Source organism: Channa argus, chromosome 20 (assembly GCF_033026475.1).
Source record: "Channa argus isolate prfri chromosome 20, Channa argus male v1.0, whole genome shotgun sequence".
Lineage (NCBI taxonomy): Eukaryota > Metazoa > Chordata > Actinopteri > Anabantiformes > Channidae > Channa > Channa argus.
This window is the reverse complement of record NC_090216.1, coordinates 6,880,365-6,895,973: the sequence shown is the minus strand read 5'-3', so window position 1 is coordinate 6,895,973 and position 15,609 is coordinate 6,880,365. Positions and strand designations below refer to the sequence as shown.

At 39.5% G+C, this 15,609-nt stretch overlaps 2 protein-coding genes across 3 annotated transcripts in view; one reads left to right on the top strand and one right to left on the bottom strand.

The window, feature by feature from the left end:
- dock1 (dedicator of cytokinesis 1) overlaps positions 1-15,609 on the top strand; it is a 165,908-nt gene that overhangs the window by 13,456 nt on the left and 136,843 nt on the right. The window contains exons 2-12 of one of the 2 annotated variants that reach the window (XM_067487363.1): positions 4,812-4,895; positions 5,238-5,278; positions 5,392-5,447; positions 6,096-6,192; positions 7,454-7,602; positions 8,225-8,360; positions 10,021-10,178; positions 10,592-10,673; positions 11,241-11,376; positions 12,221-12,293; positions 14,676-14,815. In XM_067487363.1, coding sequence (XP_067343464.1) covers positions 4,812-4,895; positions 5,238-5,278; positions 5,392-5,447; positions 6,096-6,192; positions 7,454-7,602; positions 8,225-8,360; positions 10,021-10,178; positions 10,592-10,673; positions 11,241-11,376; positions 12,221-12,293; positions 14,676-14,815 — 1,152 coding nt within the window. The remainder of the gene's footprint in view (positions 1-4,811; positions 4,896-5,237; positions 5,279-5,391; positions 5,448-6,095; positions 6,193-7,453; positions 7,603-8,224; positions 8,361-10,020; positions 10,179-10,591; positions 10,674-11,240; positions 11,377-12,220; positions 12,294-14,675; positions 14,816-15,609) is intronic. The other variant, XM_067487364.1, reaches the window with a different exon arrangement.
- Positions 1-15,609, bottom strand: part of LOC137105333 (inhibitory synaptic factor 2A) — a 90,707-nt gene that overhangs the window by 4,403 nt on the left and 70,695 nt on the right. The gene's annotated exons all lie outside the window — the stretch shown is intronic.

Sequence of the window (15,609 nt, the reverse complement as noted above, 5' to 3'; positions counted from 1 at the left end):
ATTTTTTTTTTTTTTCAGTCAGAGGCTTTGTGAAGGCCAGGAAAAGGTGCTTCTCATGGGTCTCTTTGTACCTTTACAGTAGTAAAGTGAAAGCCACAAATATTGAAAAGAAACTTTTGGCATAAGCCAACACTGTTGTATTAAAAAACTAAATGTACATAGAAAATGATATGATATTGTAAGTTTGTTATTGAGAGACTGGATTTTTTGAAATCCTTCTTTTTGTCTTTCAGTGTAGCTGCTTCACTACCTATATTTGTCTTTAGTGCCAAAACAACTTTTTCCAGTATGATAGTTTCATTTCAGTTTACTATTTCAGGTTTTGTGTTCAGTGATGCAAATCTCTGTCTCTGAGTCCATGACCAGCATTGATTGATTAGGTAACACGTACTTAAAGGACTGATTCACTGATTTTGAACTTTATATTTTCCGATATTTTTAGTGCTATACATACTAATCATCTAGAAGCATTGAGGGCTCGGTACAGTGTCACAGTTTCTGAATGAAGTGGTGAAGTGACAGGGAGAAATCAATGTACCCAACTTGGACCAAAGTTACTAGATAATTTTTCTCTCACTCAGTTGCACATTGACTCCTAAAGTATATTGGTTTAACTGGGATTCTTATCACACTGGCCAGATGTAATTGCTGTGGAAATATGATGTGACTGGACAGGGACTTGGCGTCATCTTTCTGCTTCTAAACACTTCAGGATTTCCTGTCTGCTTGGCTCCTAAAAAGCTCAGTCTTCAGATTGAGAGTTTCTCATGCTGCATTCTGTCTTTTCCTCTTGGAAAATCCTCTTGTCTGGGATTTCTTGCCTGGCTCTCTCTGCAGGCTTTACAGCCCACGGGGACTTCATATAAAACATCAAGAGGGTGAGTCTCTTTCCAGGGAGCATTTTCTTACACACTTCCCTTCTTTTTACATTTTTCCCCACCTCTCCTTAATCAGCATAGTGTGTATTCTGTTCTGAGTTTAATGATATGTTATACCATACGTGAATTAGTGCAAGTTATTAGTGAGCCCACAGTACAGAATTACAATCAGTCCGGTGTTGAGATGAGGCTGCTTGTAATTGTGGAGAGGGCGTGGACATGCGCGGGCTGAGTGCATAGGTCTGTAATCTGATTCCTCACTTGTTTCCTCTGATGATAATATTCTGAGTTTGCACAGCCTTATGCAAAAGGGTTATGTATGGTAATGAGCCCACGGCAAATGGTTGCTCCTGTTTATCCCATTTCCAGAAAATCATTTGCGTGCCACACTCCAGGGAGAATATGGTCCACTTCCTCATCCTTTTCGTCTTCTTCCACTGATGGATTTTCTCTCCCTCGCTGCTTCCTAATTGACATCAGTTTACTCTTGGGTATGCAAATACAGGTTTATGAGTAATCAGAGCTGTCATTCAACCCCCATGTGACAAGAAATCACTTTGGTTCCTGCGTTAAATTGCGCCATCATTGCCTCAGATGTCAAGGTTGTGTTTGATGGTTGTCATTTTGTCAGCATCTTCCCAGGGTGTTGTTTGTGTTCATTTTGTAATTGCACCTCTTGCCCAGTGAGAATCTCCACTCTTCTCTGAGCTCTCATTCCTTTTGATATGAGACCATGTCTTATTGACATGGGGGGTTTCACTTTCTGTTGAAATGTGAAGCTTCATGTGCTTTATTTGGTCTGCTCTCTGTGTGCACCTGCCAGTTATATAACCTGCTGAATCAGCCAGAGCTGTGACCCACTTCCAAACAAATGCAGCTGATGGCTTTACAGGCTTTTCTGGCTACTCTTAATGATAGTTTAATTGAGCACACCCCGCTGTACGGTGACTAGGCTTCTCTCTCATGGCCGCATACAGATTAATCCCACCTCCCTTTTGATTGTTCTGTTGCTTTCTCCCACTGTAGGTAGCTTTTGTATCTCAGCGTGGTACCACTCAATTGATTTCCTGAGGTCTTTGTTTCATTGTCAGCCCATGGCTCATGTTCTGGTGGATTCGCAGGGGTTGCTGGAATGTTGTAGGGATCACAAAATACACTGCAAACATGCACGTGTTTAGGCACTTACACTTTTATGACAAAAACCTTTTAAGGCCTTCTACTAAACGGTTTAATGGTTAATTACTTTTTTGTGGTTGTATTTTTGCGGTGTTCTTAAGCAAACAATTATGAAAAGCCTTTTAAGTCGGCGGTCTGTGATGGTCGAAGACTGACCCATCTTCTGCCTTTGTGTTGTGTTTGGCTTTTATGTTGTCACGATTTTTGAGACATTTCCTCTTGCCACAATTTTTTCTCTTTTTTTTTTTCTCAGCTGGTGACCTGACTCATCCGAGAACTCTATAGCTTCTTTTTATCCTTGATGTGTTACCACATGCTGCTTTACAGTAACTCGATTGCAGAAGATGCCATGAATATAGCTGACATCGACTTTATTGCTAATTGGTTTGCTCTGCAATCAATCCAGCAGTCTTGTGATGTGACACATAGTGAGTCAGCGTTTAGTTTTGTGTCGTTTCCCCACCCCACCCCCACCCCGTGTATGGAACCAGAAATATTTTCAAGCTTGTTTTTCAGTTAATCATTTATGTTAAAAATGTAATGAGAGTTTTATAATTGAATATAATTCAGTATAATTATCATGTATAATTAAAAGTTCTAGGTTAACAATTTGCGACTGCCACATATTTTTGCTTTATTCCTCTTTTTCTGTTTTCTGGCACACTGATTTAATTTAGGCCGATACCTGTATGTTAGGAAAAACAACCAAATGTGCTGTCGACCGAGTGGAAATAATATTACTCAAAAACACAACTTTTAGTAACTTATTGTCAGTTGTTGTAGCTTTTGTTTAAAGTAACTTATTTGCGTAATTTGTCTGACTAGTAGTTAGGCAGCACAGTAGAACTTCTTTAATCTTACGTGTGGGAGTAGAATACATAAATTATTTGACCCCAGAAGCAGAAGTGACAGAAACAGAAAGGCTTTGCCTAGATAATTGGCTAGCATTACAATTTCATTACAAGGGCTAAGTGGTAACACGAAACACTGCTATGTGCAATCCTGATATGGTAATAAAATATAATCAGCTCCTCAGATGGTGTTTGAGTGTAGGAGAAAATGGTCGATTTACTTGATGTACCATCAGCATGCTGGGAGGGCTCCATTGTTTGCAGCGAGGGCCTTTTTTAATTAAGCCGTCATTCACCTCTAGAAACCTCTGTTGAAGTGGCTCTGCATGAATTCCCTCAGCAAGACATGCACACAAACACACACTATGTGTCATTTCTCCACACAGGTGTTCTCTCTACAGCCACTTATCATACTGTCAGTGTTGAACAGGGTGTGTGTGTGGATGTGTGCCCTTGTAGTGTGTTTTCAGAGACCGGTGTTGGTCATTGCTGGATTGACGGCAACTTGTTGTTCACCTCTCTCACTGAATGACAGAACAAATGTCACCAGGCAGGATTTTACTATCGTCGAAATGCGACATGTTGCTCGAGCTCTGACACACTGCTGTGTGCGCGCTGGCTTTTAAATCACTGGCACTGGAGAGAATAGTCTGCTGATTACAGTTTTTTTTCGTTTGCCAAGGAGATTTGTGTTTTCTGCCCCATTTGTTTTCTGTTTGTTTGTTAGCAGGATATCTCAAACACTTGTTAACAGATTTTGAATACATTTGGTGTAAATGGAAGTGAGGAGTGATTTTGTGCTTGAAGCCAGTCCAGAAATGTTTTGTAAAGTTCTTTCAGTGTAAGAGAGTTTTAGTTACGTTTGTATTGGCTTATTGTGTTTGTAATTTATCAACAATTTTTTTTATTTGTCCACTTATAGTATGGACATTCATTTATTCACATTGGGCTTTAAGGTTGCCTCAAAAAAAAATATTTTAGTAGAAGACTTTTGTTTCACTAAAATCTATGCTTTAGATGCTAACACACAACTTAATTTAACTCACTAGAACATGCTTCTAGTTGGGCTTGAACAGAACCTTTTCCAGATCCAACAAATCTCCTTCTACCCCGTCTCTCTATTTACCCCGTCTCTGTTCCGTCTTTATATTTATTTTTACTGCAGCATCAAATGCCAACACTGACTGGTGATAGAAGACCATCTGAGCGTGTGCACAGGAGTCATTAAACACTGAAAAATCCACATTAATTCCCGATATAACAATTGCACTGCCAGAGATGCAAATCGGATCTAGGACCACATACAAAAGTGGCTCAGACCTGAGGATTGGGGAGTCTAATCTGACTCACTTGGGGGCAGAGAGATTGGATTTGGGGAACTTCAGCATGTAATATAAACAAAGACTTACTCCCACTTGTTTTACTGACTCGAATGAGGTGATAAAAATTTGGTTTTGTATTTTTTTTTAATCTGTAGTGTTGGCTACTCCTCAGTGGAAGAGTTAGAGGTGAACAACAAACAAAAATATTTGTGTCACCTGTTTGTTTTGTTTTCTGAGAACACCTAAGGAAATAGGGAACACGGACAAATCTATTATGTCTCCCTCCTGTAATTTTGAACAAATCTGTTCTCCTCCAACATTATTGGTGTTTTGGCATTCTCCATCGCTATTGGTTTCTTTTCAGTGGGCGGTTGAAATGTGTTGATATTGCAGCATTGATGGTGCCAGGCCCAACTATCTCTGTGTCAGACAGTGTGGGTGGACATCCTGTGGATTGCGATGCCTCTACTACACGTTGGAATGGCACACAATTAGTGCCACAAGGGAGCCTAACACTTTATTGCCTTTTTCCTCCTCCTGTAATATCTCCTCCTCTTATCATGTCCTCTCTCATCTTCCTCCAGCAATCTATAACTACGATGCCCGGGGAGAGGAGGAGCTGTCGCTGCAGATTGGAGACACAGTGCACATACTTGAGACATATGAAGGTGACACATGCATGAACTGACACCCCGATGTTGGACTTTGATTTAGAACCTTTTTGCTTTGTATTTAATCCCAAATATAATCGCAGTAGTGATTATAAAAGGTGTGATCCTGCACACGCTGACAAAAGCAACCTCACATCTTTGCTTTGCCTGCTGGTGATTCATACTGATACATACTGTTGACATTTTCCAATTTTTAATCTTGTTTTTGATTTTTGAATATGATAGTGCTACAACCAGCTTTGTTAAAAAGTTACCTTTAGTGCAGCTTAGGCATTTTAGGTGTTTTGCTTTTCAATTGGAAAAGCAGCATCCCTATAACATAATTCTGTTCTCTGTTAGACTGGTACAGAGGGCATAGGCTGAGGAGAAAATCCAAAAAGGTGAGCGCTTTTGTATGCATGACTAAATGGTCTTTCTGTATACTTTTAGATTTTCAGCGGCTCAACTACTGTCTCAGTTATAGTTATGTTGTTTGCATCACTTCCTCTTCCAGGGCATATTTCCTGCTTGTTATATTCACCTGAAAGAGGCCACAGTCGAGGGCAGCGGGTTAGTACTTGTACACTTCTGCTTTTGAATGATGTGAATGTGTTTTTTTTTTTTCTTCACAAACAAGACAGATGCTTTTACTTTTGTTAGATATGTATATAGGGTTAATGATTACTCACTACAATAATTTAAAAAAAGGAAGTTTGTGTAGTCATGTAGTTTGTGTTTAGACAGCCTGCCAGGTTGCTTTGTGGGAAAGGTCTGTCCTTGATATGAATCAATATTGGTATTTGTTGCACAACTGTGCCTCTGTTTTCTGTTGTTTTGTCTTCTTTGAATTCACTTGCACAAATCAAAAAAGACAAATCTTAAACTTCAGAGTTCTTGAGTTCAACTGCAAACTTCAAGAAACTGATATACTATTTTCCTTCTTAGAATTACAGATACAGGACTTGAACAAAGGTGTGAAATTGATCTAAATTCACTTATATAACAGGATAAAATGTGTAATACTGACAGTGGAAGGGGCAGATATGTGATGATTTTGATTGCAATGAAAGGCTTTGAGAAACTGATATCTTCAAGAGATTTCTCTGCCTTCTTTCCTTACACAATATATGCGATTAGACTCAGGATCTCATTGGGCAGAAGAAAATGAACAGAAATTACACAAAATCATCAAATCTAATTGGTTTACTGTCACTGCAGGCAAAAGGAGACAGTCATTCCCACTGAGTTGCCCCTGGTCCAGGAGGTTACGACCACACTGCGGGAATGGGCTACAATATGGAGGGACTTGTATGTGGTGAGCAATGAAACATATACTCATGTAACATATTGTACAGTACAGAAGATCATTAGAGTTGCTATCAAAATGGATTTGATGTCTGAGTTCAGACTTTTTCTTTCATTCTGAGAACTTGTGTAATAGGTCAGTTGCGGCCTAGTGGATAGAGAAGTGAGCTTTTTATCAGAAGGTTGCGGGTGGAGTAAGTGAAAAAGCAAAAAACACACACTGTGGTGTCCTTGAGCTAGACCTTTAATCCTAACTGCTCCAGTGAAGCTGCTCAGTGGACACAGGTCAGACTGTGGTTGTACTATCCAGCTTCCAGGTGTAACTGTGTGTAATAATGATATTTATACTTTATGGATTCCCATGGGGAAATTGTTGGACAGCTGTCCACCAACCTTTGGGTTAATAGGCAGTTGCTCTACGAACAGCCACAGCCACCCACAAGGTGTTGCATAAGAAACAATTATCTGCAATAATAAAAAAAGAATTTATACTTAGAATTCATTTTAAATCCACAGTTCTGACATTATTTTTCAACAAGTTACTCGACAGTAAGAGACAGGCAGCTAGATACAGACCTGTTACCATGATGGGAGATGTCAGATAATTGTAAAGAGCTATTGTTGGAGATTTAACAGTGTGATCTAGAGAAAATAATCACTAATGGCTGTTATACTGCTAGCTTCCCTGAGGATTGTATTTATATTTTTATTTATAACTACTATTATGGAACTTTTACTAAAAAAATATTGTCCTTTCCGCTTATCCTGTGAGTTCAGGGTCGCCACAGCCAATCATTTGGCTGCATGTTAATTTGGCACAGTTTTTATGCCGGGTGCCCTTCCTGACGCAACCCCCCCCAAAATGTAAATTTACATTTACCTTTTACTAATAGAGTGTGTGTGTGTGTGTGTGTGTGAGATACACAATGATGAACTATTATGCTTGAAAATAGTAATTATTTTACAAATTTACGATACAGTTTCAAACTACCTTTATCTAAAAAGTTCTGGGAAACTTCATGTAATAAAATAAAAACATTTTAACATATTCTTCTTACCTGTATCAATATTGGCCTTTTATTTACATTTAGTGGCATAATTTGCCATCCTGCACCTGATGCTAATGACATGACTAACTAACCAGACCTGGCCATTTGCTTTCTCTGTACTTTAGACTTGTAACAGTTGATGGTCCAGACAAAACACTTGGGCATTTAAAATTTTCTCCAGTGTCTTATCCACTGTCTTTTTCTGTCTGTTTCTGCTGACAGGGGGACAAGCGGGAGATGTTCAACTGTGTTCGAGACATGATTTACGACCTCATCGAATGGCGTTCACAGATACTGTCTGGCACACTCCCTCAGGACGAGCTCACCGAGCTTAAACAGAAAGTCACCTCCAAGATAGACTACGGCAACAAGTGAGGATCTGGTCTCTAGAGGCGTCCCCACAGCGGATATTCTTTTTATTTTTATATGTATCCAGAAAATAGCCTCCTGGATCCTTGAACCTCCTTGGAGCAGGTCAGCAGTGTCGGTCAATAAAGATGACCAGTCATCACTTAGTGTGAGGACAAAGTGAAGGGATTAACTTCATGAAACCCCGCTGTATTTCATCATGAAATGACAGCTCTTGCGGTGTCTGCAGTTGGCCTGGAAAATCAGTTGAAAATGAAAATTGTGAAGGTCCATTCTGCTCCCTTGATGAAACTCTAAACCTTTAGCCCATTGGAGGAATGCCTTTTGTCTTTGCAGAAGCAGAGATGAGGAGATGAAATACATTCACAACATGTTGGCACTGTGATATTGTCTGTGCTGACTTCCTCCACAGAGGAAAGAGTTGAACAAATTAGGACTTGAAAGAAACCAGTACAGCAGAGTTAATCTTATTTAAGTAGACAATAAGGCAAAGTAAGTGGCAGGATACAGTAAATGTAGTGTTTTTTTCCCTTCACAAATGCAATTATACATTCGGGAACATTTATCTTGTTTTCATTCTGGAAGGTTCTGGCACTTTTTAACTGTTCTTTATTTTCCTGCAAGGTACTTGGACCTGGATCTTGTGGTCAGAGACAAAGATGGAAACATACTGGACCCATCGCTTACAAGCACTGTGAGCTTGTTCAGAGCACACGAGGCAGCCTCCAAACAAATTGAGGACCGAATCCAAGAGGAGAAGGTAGCAACTCAGTCTTACCTGTTCCGTATGCAACAAAACTCGTGATTCTCTAGTTTTTATTTAGTTGGTGTATTAAAGATTAAAGAAAAGCTGATTAGTGCACGCTGTAAATGTAGTCACATCTTAATCTCATTCTTTCTGGCTCATTGAATCTCAGCCAGAGTCAAACATGTTACAGTGTTTGCATTAGAAAAACAAATACTGCAGGGTAGATGGCTCATCACTGCTCCTCATACAAGTTATTTGTTAAATACAGGCACTTCTTTGCCTCTATTAAAGACAGCTTTCATCTGCAGCTGTGTTCTTCATCCCCACATCCAATCATTTTTAAGATTTTTAGTTTGAATAGCAGTCTAACAATCTAGACTGAAAGGTTTCACTCCTGGATGGGTTTCTGTGAGATTTTGTACTGCTACTCCAACACCCTGAGCAGAAATAAACTAATTTGAATTTTCAATCCTGGTTCTATGAATTTGTCAAATACCTCATGAATTAATGGCCAAATACCACCAGCATGATTATAAATGACCGCTTGTGTTATAAATGTTAAATGGCCGCTTATATAGCCCCAAAGCGCTTCTCATTCAGCCATTCACACACACCTGCCGTGCAAGGTGCTCAGCAACTTGGGGTTAGGTGTCCTGCCCGACTGCCTTACCAGCTGAGCTACAGCCGCCCCATTTGCATTGTTTTCATTATTTTACAGCTTAACTTTATTTTACCTCACTTACATAATTGATAAAGGTGCAGTGAACTAGATTTGGGTGTTTGCATGTTACAAAATCCCATAGGTTTCAAAACTGAGAGTGAAGAGACTTTGTTCTAATTTTCTCCATGGGAGCATTAAAGTATCTAGAGGGTGTTGTCCTACTTGTTTCTTGACTGATATCTAGCAAGTAACAATTGCACAGGCATTAAAAATATCAAACAAATAAAGTGCATTTCAGTGCAAGAATAGTACCAGAAAATCCGTAATGTGGAACTGTGGAAAACAAGGCCAAACCTGGTACCCAGCGGCTGGACTGTTTCCTCAGGAAGTCATGAACTCAGTCACTTTCCTTGTCTACTTTACTTGGCATATCCGTGGCATCCCTCACCTGAATGTCAACTGCCAGCATGTAGAAAGGGCCAAACGCTAACTGCCCTGCAGTTATGTGGTCTCTTCTTACGTGACCTTGTCATCCCGAGGTCTATATTGCATATGCATTGGAAATAAGAAAGTGCCCGGGTCAACTTGATGAATATTAATGATGTGGCCCTGGCATATTCTTGAAGGCCGTCCAGGAAATCACACAATCAGTCCACTTTACTGTAGATGCAGTCCTAGAAATCAAGTGAATGTAAAGGGTTTTCATTCCTGCATGGAGTACATTCTGAAAGAATGTGATTTTCTTTCTTTCTTTTTTTTTTTTTATAGACCTTGTCCAGTCTTGCTACTGAACTTGTTAAATGCTCAGAAAAGAGATAGAAGCAGTGGCTGACTGATCCTGTGTATAGCTGCTAGCCATACCTACACACACCATTTCTATTGCATATGCTGATGTTGTTGACTGGTTCATCGTTGAAACTACACAAACCTGAGGGAATCGTGTATGTGACAGAAAGCTATGAAAGAGTGGCCAGCATTAAGTGATATTGCTTTTTCCCCCACCTCTAACAGTCTCAGAAGCAGAATATTGATCTCACAAGGCAAGCAAAGTTTGCCTCCACGCCAGCGTTTGCCCTCTTCGTGACTCTTAAGAATGTGGTGTGTAAGATCGGTGAGGATGCAGAGGTGCTCATGTCTCTCTATGACCCTGTAGATTCCAAGTTTATCAGGTAAACCGATGCAAGTTTTTGTTTTTTTTTTCTCTGATGTCTGTGCCACTTTCTCTGTGTTTCCTTGCTTTACTCACTCATGTGTAACAAAACACAGGAATGTTTTTTCAGCATTTAAGCTTTTAACTTTCTATTACTGTGGCCCATTGATAAAGGGGTTGATAAATTGTTTTAGGATTGCGATAGCAAATTATCATCAGTGGAGCATCTTCGCTGTGGAATATTTCTTTTGCGTCCAGCATCACTCTTGCATTTTCATTTCCAAGTTTACCTGCATTCAGGTGTTCACAGCTCTGTAACACTACGAATTGCCGTGTTTCACATATGTCATAGATATTTCAATGCAAATATGTCAGTTTGCAGAGACCCGTGATAATGACTGTCATGCTTTTTCTGTCACCTCTCCCTCACAGTGAAAACTACTTAGTCAAATGGTCAAGTTCAGGCCTGGCGAAGGACATAGATCAGCTTCATAATCTACGAGCAGTCTTCACGGTGAGCGTGTTTGCCTATGGGAATGTGTGTCTGTTTGCTCCTGTGTATGTGTGCGCACGCTTGCTGTGGTTGGCAGCTGTTGATTCAGCTATGTTATGAGGCATGTGAGAGCCTGTTTGCAGAGCCTGTGTTTGTTAAGCTCTCTCAGAAAGAGTTTGGCTGGCTCTTTATATTTACCAAGGCAGTCACCTCTATCTAATGAAAGCCCAAGGGCAGAAGGGTCAGCGTGCACCCACTGGGAACATTTTACTAGTTTAGGAAGGTTTTACCCCTAGAAAGTTAACAGTTGCTACAGATACAGATGAAGCTGTTTTCTTAAAACAAACTCCTCTTTACCTGGAAAAAGTACTATTAATTCGTCCGTTGTTCAGCCTTGAATTGCTGTTGCCTCAAATAAAAGCTTTTGAGTCGGTGCATATGGAGTTTAAGCTGAAATATTTCAAACTGAATGTGTTAGTTAGGTATGTCGCAAGTCTGTTTAAAGTATAAGTCATTGTGTAGCAACTCCAAGGCAGTAGTTTTTTTTTAAATTTTTTGTTATATAATTTCTTTTCCCGCACTCCTTAGGACTTGGGCAGCGAAGATCTGAAAAGGGAGAAAATCAGCTTTGTGTGTCAGATTGTCAGAGTGGGGCGCATGGAGCTACGAGACAACAACACCAAGAAGCTCACATCTGGATTGAGGAGACCCTTCGGAGTGGCAGGTGAAGTAGTACACAGTAACGCCTGACAACCTGCTGATACAACATAACTTCAAGGCATGAGTTATAACAATGTAGTAATGCAGAGCTTATCCTTTTAGAAACACAGATTATCTCAAAATGTTGTATAACTTTGAATATCACTATTTAGTGTAAGGCTTGAGAACAGATCCCCTATTATGTCTCTTGGAGCTCTAAATGAGTTTTATGCCAAAGCCCTTACCCGAATGAATAAATATATTTGGCCAAAAATCAGAGATGTTCGGCTAAAGCAGAAGGAAGAATTAGAGTTTCATTTATCTCTTGTTGGCAAGCTGCCAAGCGTATTGTAAACTAATTAGATTGGCGTTTTGCCCACAGTTATCCAACAGAGAAAATTATGCCCCTCTTTCAATGTCTTTTTCCCTGTGCCACTTGAAGGGAATATAAATGACAGTCTGATTTATGAAAGCTTATCTCTTGACATCATCATCATTGCTGCGGTACACAGCGTGATGGAAAGCCATATTTTTGAGCCTTTTATTAATGGCTTTATACGGCTGACCTCTGGCCTGCAGGGTAATAGAGTAAAGGAGCAGTCACTGCACTACAAAAATTCACTTCGTCTCTCATCAAGCTTTAGCTGGAGTGTGTTGGACTGAAAAATTCAAGAATCTGTTTTGATGCACGTTCGCCTTGGCTCGCTTTTCTTTTTTCGGGGGGGAATTTTCATAATCAGCAGATAGAAGAAAAACATGTCAGTCATCTCTGACTTGGACTTAATGTGCAGTTGTTTGTGTACACTATGTAGGCCTTGAAGATGTTTTAACCCCCCCCCCTTTGTTTTTTTTGTTTTGTTTTTCTACAGTAATGGATATCACTGACATCATAACAGGCAAACTGGACGATGAGGACAAGCAGCACTTTATTCCATTTCAGCCGTAAGTTCATTAGTCAGCACCAGCGAATAAATCTCATTCATACATAAGGTGGGAGAGAGATAATGTTGCATATAATAGCAAAGCTGATATAGTTCAGCTCTTACACTTATATCCATTATTTTGAGTTACGTACAGTATGTTTGAGACAGAGGTTGCGTTTTTCTTTTTTACATTTTTGAATACTTGACACCTGATTAGCAAGGGTTTTAAGACGGTAGCGTTCCCTTTTCCCTGCTGGCTCAATTAAGAAAATCTCATTAACTGCTGCCATTCTTGTAGGATGGGGCACAGAACCAGAGTAACCTTTTCCTTAACGGGATTTCCTGCATAATTGGAAAAGCTTTAGATTCAGGCAGTTTAGCTGGCAGATCACCTCACTTAACAGTTTTATCTGTGAGCATAAATCATGGAAATTAGAGCCTTCCAGTGTGAGAAGAAGAACAAGATCTACAAGAGTTATTTATGTCCAACTGGGAATATTTGCCACTGACCTTTTTAACTGATGACGTTTTGAAACAGCGGTTCAATAATCGTGTGTTGTGTGTTTTCAAGGCCAGCAGAGGTGAGGCAGCCATTTAGGAAAGGTTTGGCTGAGTAATGTCATTTGAATAGACTCTTGGCATCTGGACAATAAATAAAAAGGGTCTTTCAGAAATTGACTAGATGGGCCAAAATCCTGCTGAAATTATTATTATTTTTTTTTAAACTGAGCTGACATCATTTCGGGCATGTTGTCTGGAATCGAACTAAATGGCATTAAGACCAAAAAATTTAGCAAAACTTAATTTGGTTGACTGACAGAAAGTTAGCTCACAATCATTTTCAGAAGTGACTAGCTAGTAAAATCCTTTTATGACAAAGTTTATGTGATTACAGTTGAATGTGAAGATTTGCTTATCACTTTCCTGGGTCGTTATTACAGACGCAGACAAAATTGTTGGTACCCTTTCATGAAAAGAGAACATTCAGTTTCCTCTAAAATTGACAAAGGTAATAGAAGGGGAAAAAAAACCTTGCTTTTAAATTTTGATTTAACAAAATATTTTAATAATACGACTAAAGACAAACCGAACAGCAAAGTGACAACTTTTCTTCAATGAAAATGACTTATTATAAGATTGAAGACATGCGTGATCCTAATTACAGGAAACAGTTTAAACTATCACTGTAGTTGACTTATTTATGATCTTTTGTCATAAATCTGTTGGAGCTTATGTCATTTGTTGCAAAAGCTTTTAATTAGTTAATTTCTTTTTTTTCTTTTCTTACATTTTCTTACTTTGAGTTTATTTCAGAGAAAGTTTTGAGTTTCATCTCTAATTTATGACAGAGTACCAACCGTTTTGTGTATGTCTGTATTGTGGGACAAAATTAGAAATGTAGAAATACCTAATGGGTGTTTTCTCCCCCCCCCCAAAAAAAATGCATAATTCATTAATCTTAAATCAATTCAATATTCAGTAAAATAAAAGTAAATTCTTCTTACCACCTTGTCCTGCATATTTTACTGGCCCACTGTGTCCAGCTTTGTTGGAAAATTCACATGCACAATGGATTCAAATCTTTGATTAATGCAAATTTGCAGGGAAACCTGTGTCGGTCCTGTTGTCCTACAGTGTTTTAATCCGTGAATGTGCAGATCTCTGCTTTCTCGTTCTGTTTACTTGATGGGATTGCTTTTGGATTCCAAGTTGCAGACAAGCGAGACCGTTTGAATGACAGAGATCTATTACTTCTTCCACCATGCTGACATCACTACTGTCTTCTTCATGCTTATTCTGCTTGTTGACAATCATCTACACTGCAGATGTCATTACTCGCCCACTTCACACACTTCTTTCACAGCTGCCACACCTGGTGCTTCCCAGGTCACACCTGCTATATTCCTATACTCTCGACATTGCTCATCTCAATCAGTTTGGCACTCTTTACACCTGAAGCCCTATGAAGCACTAGATGTTGTATTTTAGTTAGATTTTTTTTTTTTATTAAAGTAGAGTTACTGTCAGAGTTTGGAAAAATCCTAGTGATTGCAGTCTTAAATATTCCACTGTGAAATCTGACTTTGGGAAGATGTACTTCTCAGTGCTGCAGTGGTTAAATGCTGAGTGGGCAACATTTCCTAAATGGTGATTTCTCTGTGTGTTTCTTTCATTACCCATCCTGCCTCACTGTTAACTGCTAACAAGTGGCTTTGTGTCTGTCACGGTATTCGCATCACTCTTCGGTATGTCTCTCTCTCTCTCTTTCTCTCTGTCTTTCTTCCATCCCACTCCCCTCCTCACAACCGTCACTCTGTGGCTCATCCTGCCCCTCTCCTCCTCCTGTCTCTACGCCATGTCTTCTTCTCTGTGGTGTCGGCCCATTGTGTGCATACTGCAGGCTAGCGTTGGATGACGCCATTCGCCACAAGCAGCTGAACATCTCCCGTTTTTCACCCAGGGTGGCAGGGGAGAACGACTTCCTCCAGACAGTCATCAACAAAGTTATCACCGCCAAAGAGGTCAATCACAAGGGCCAAGGTACAGTGCAAGGTTCAGCCACAAGAACCAGTGTGAAAAAGGAAACTGCCATTGCTGTCAACTCTTCACTTTTAAATCATCTGATAAAATCTGCCCTATCAGCAAATATTGAGCTTAGCTAAAGCAACATTTTTTTTTTTTTTTTTCATTCATCTGTCCTGAGGTCTGATTAGAATTAAAGGAAAGCAACACTCCAGCATTTTGGCACACATTGCCTTCTCCAGGAAGCGGAGGAAAGGGTTATGTGCCAGGATGTGAATAAAATGTAAAAAAAAAACCCTGTTCTTATTAGAGTTGTGAGTGTGTGACTTTCACTTCCTTACTTAGACATATTGATTTTAGTTTTTATACTTGACTAAAGGTTCTTTAGTCTTCCTTTGTTGCTACTACAGTAAATATATTAAATTACTAAAAAGTAGGCCTTATATTATTATTATTAAAGTCAGAGGGTAATAGTAAATGTGCAATGTGTAGCTTAACCGCATCTTACTGTGCTGTAGTTATTTTCATAACACATTTTACAGCTGTTCATACACTGTACCATTGGCCCCAACATACAGTAATGGCAGGGTGTTGAAACAGTTCATCTTGCTAATAAGAGCATAATTCTATGTCAAGTGCTCACACTATAAATCACTGCTCATACTATAAATAGTTGCCCTCATCACCATGACTACAGGAGCAAAGTAATCCAGCTGTTAATTAGGCTGGTGAGTATTCTGCAAAGACCAGATCTTATCAGGGATTTGACATCTATGGTTAGAAGAACAACATTAACCATCTAAAGGGTTTAT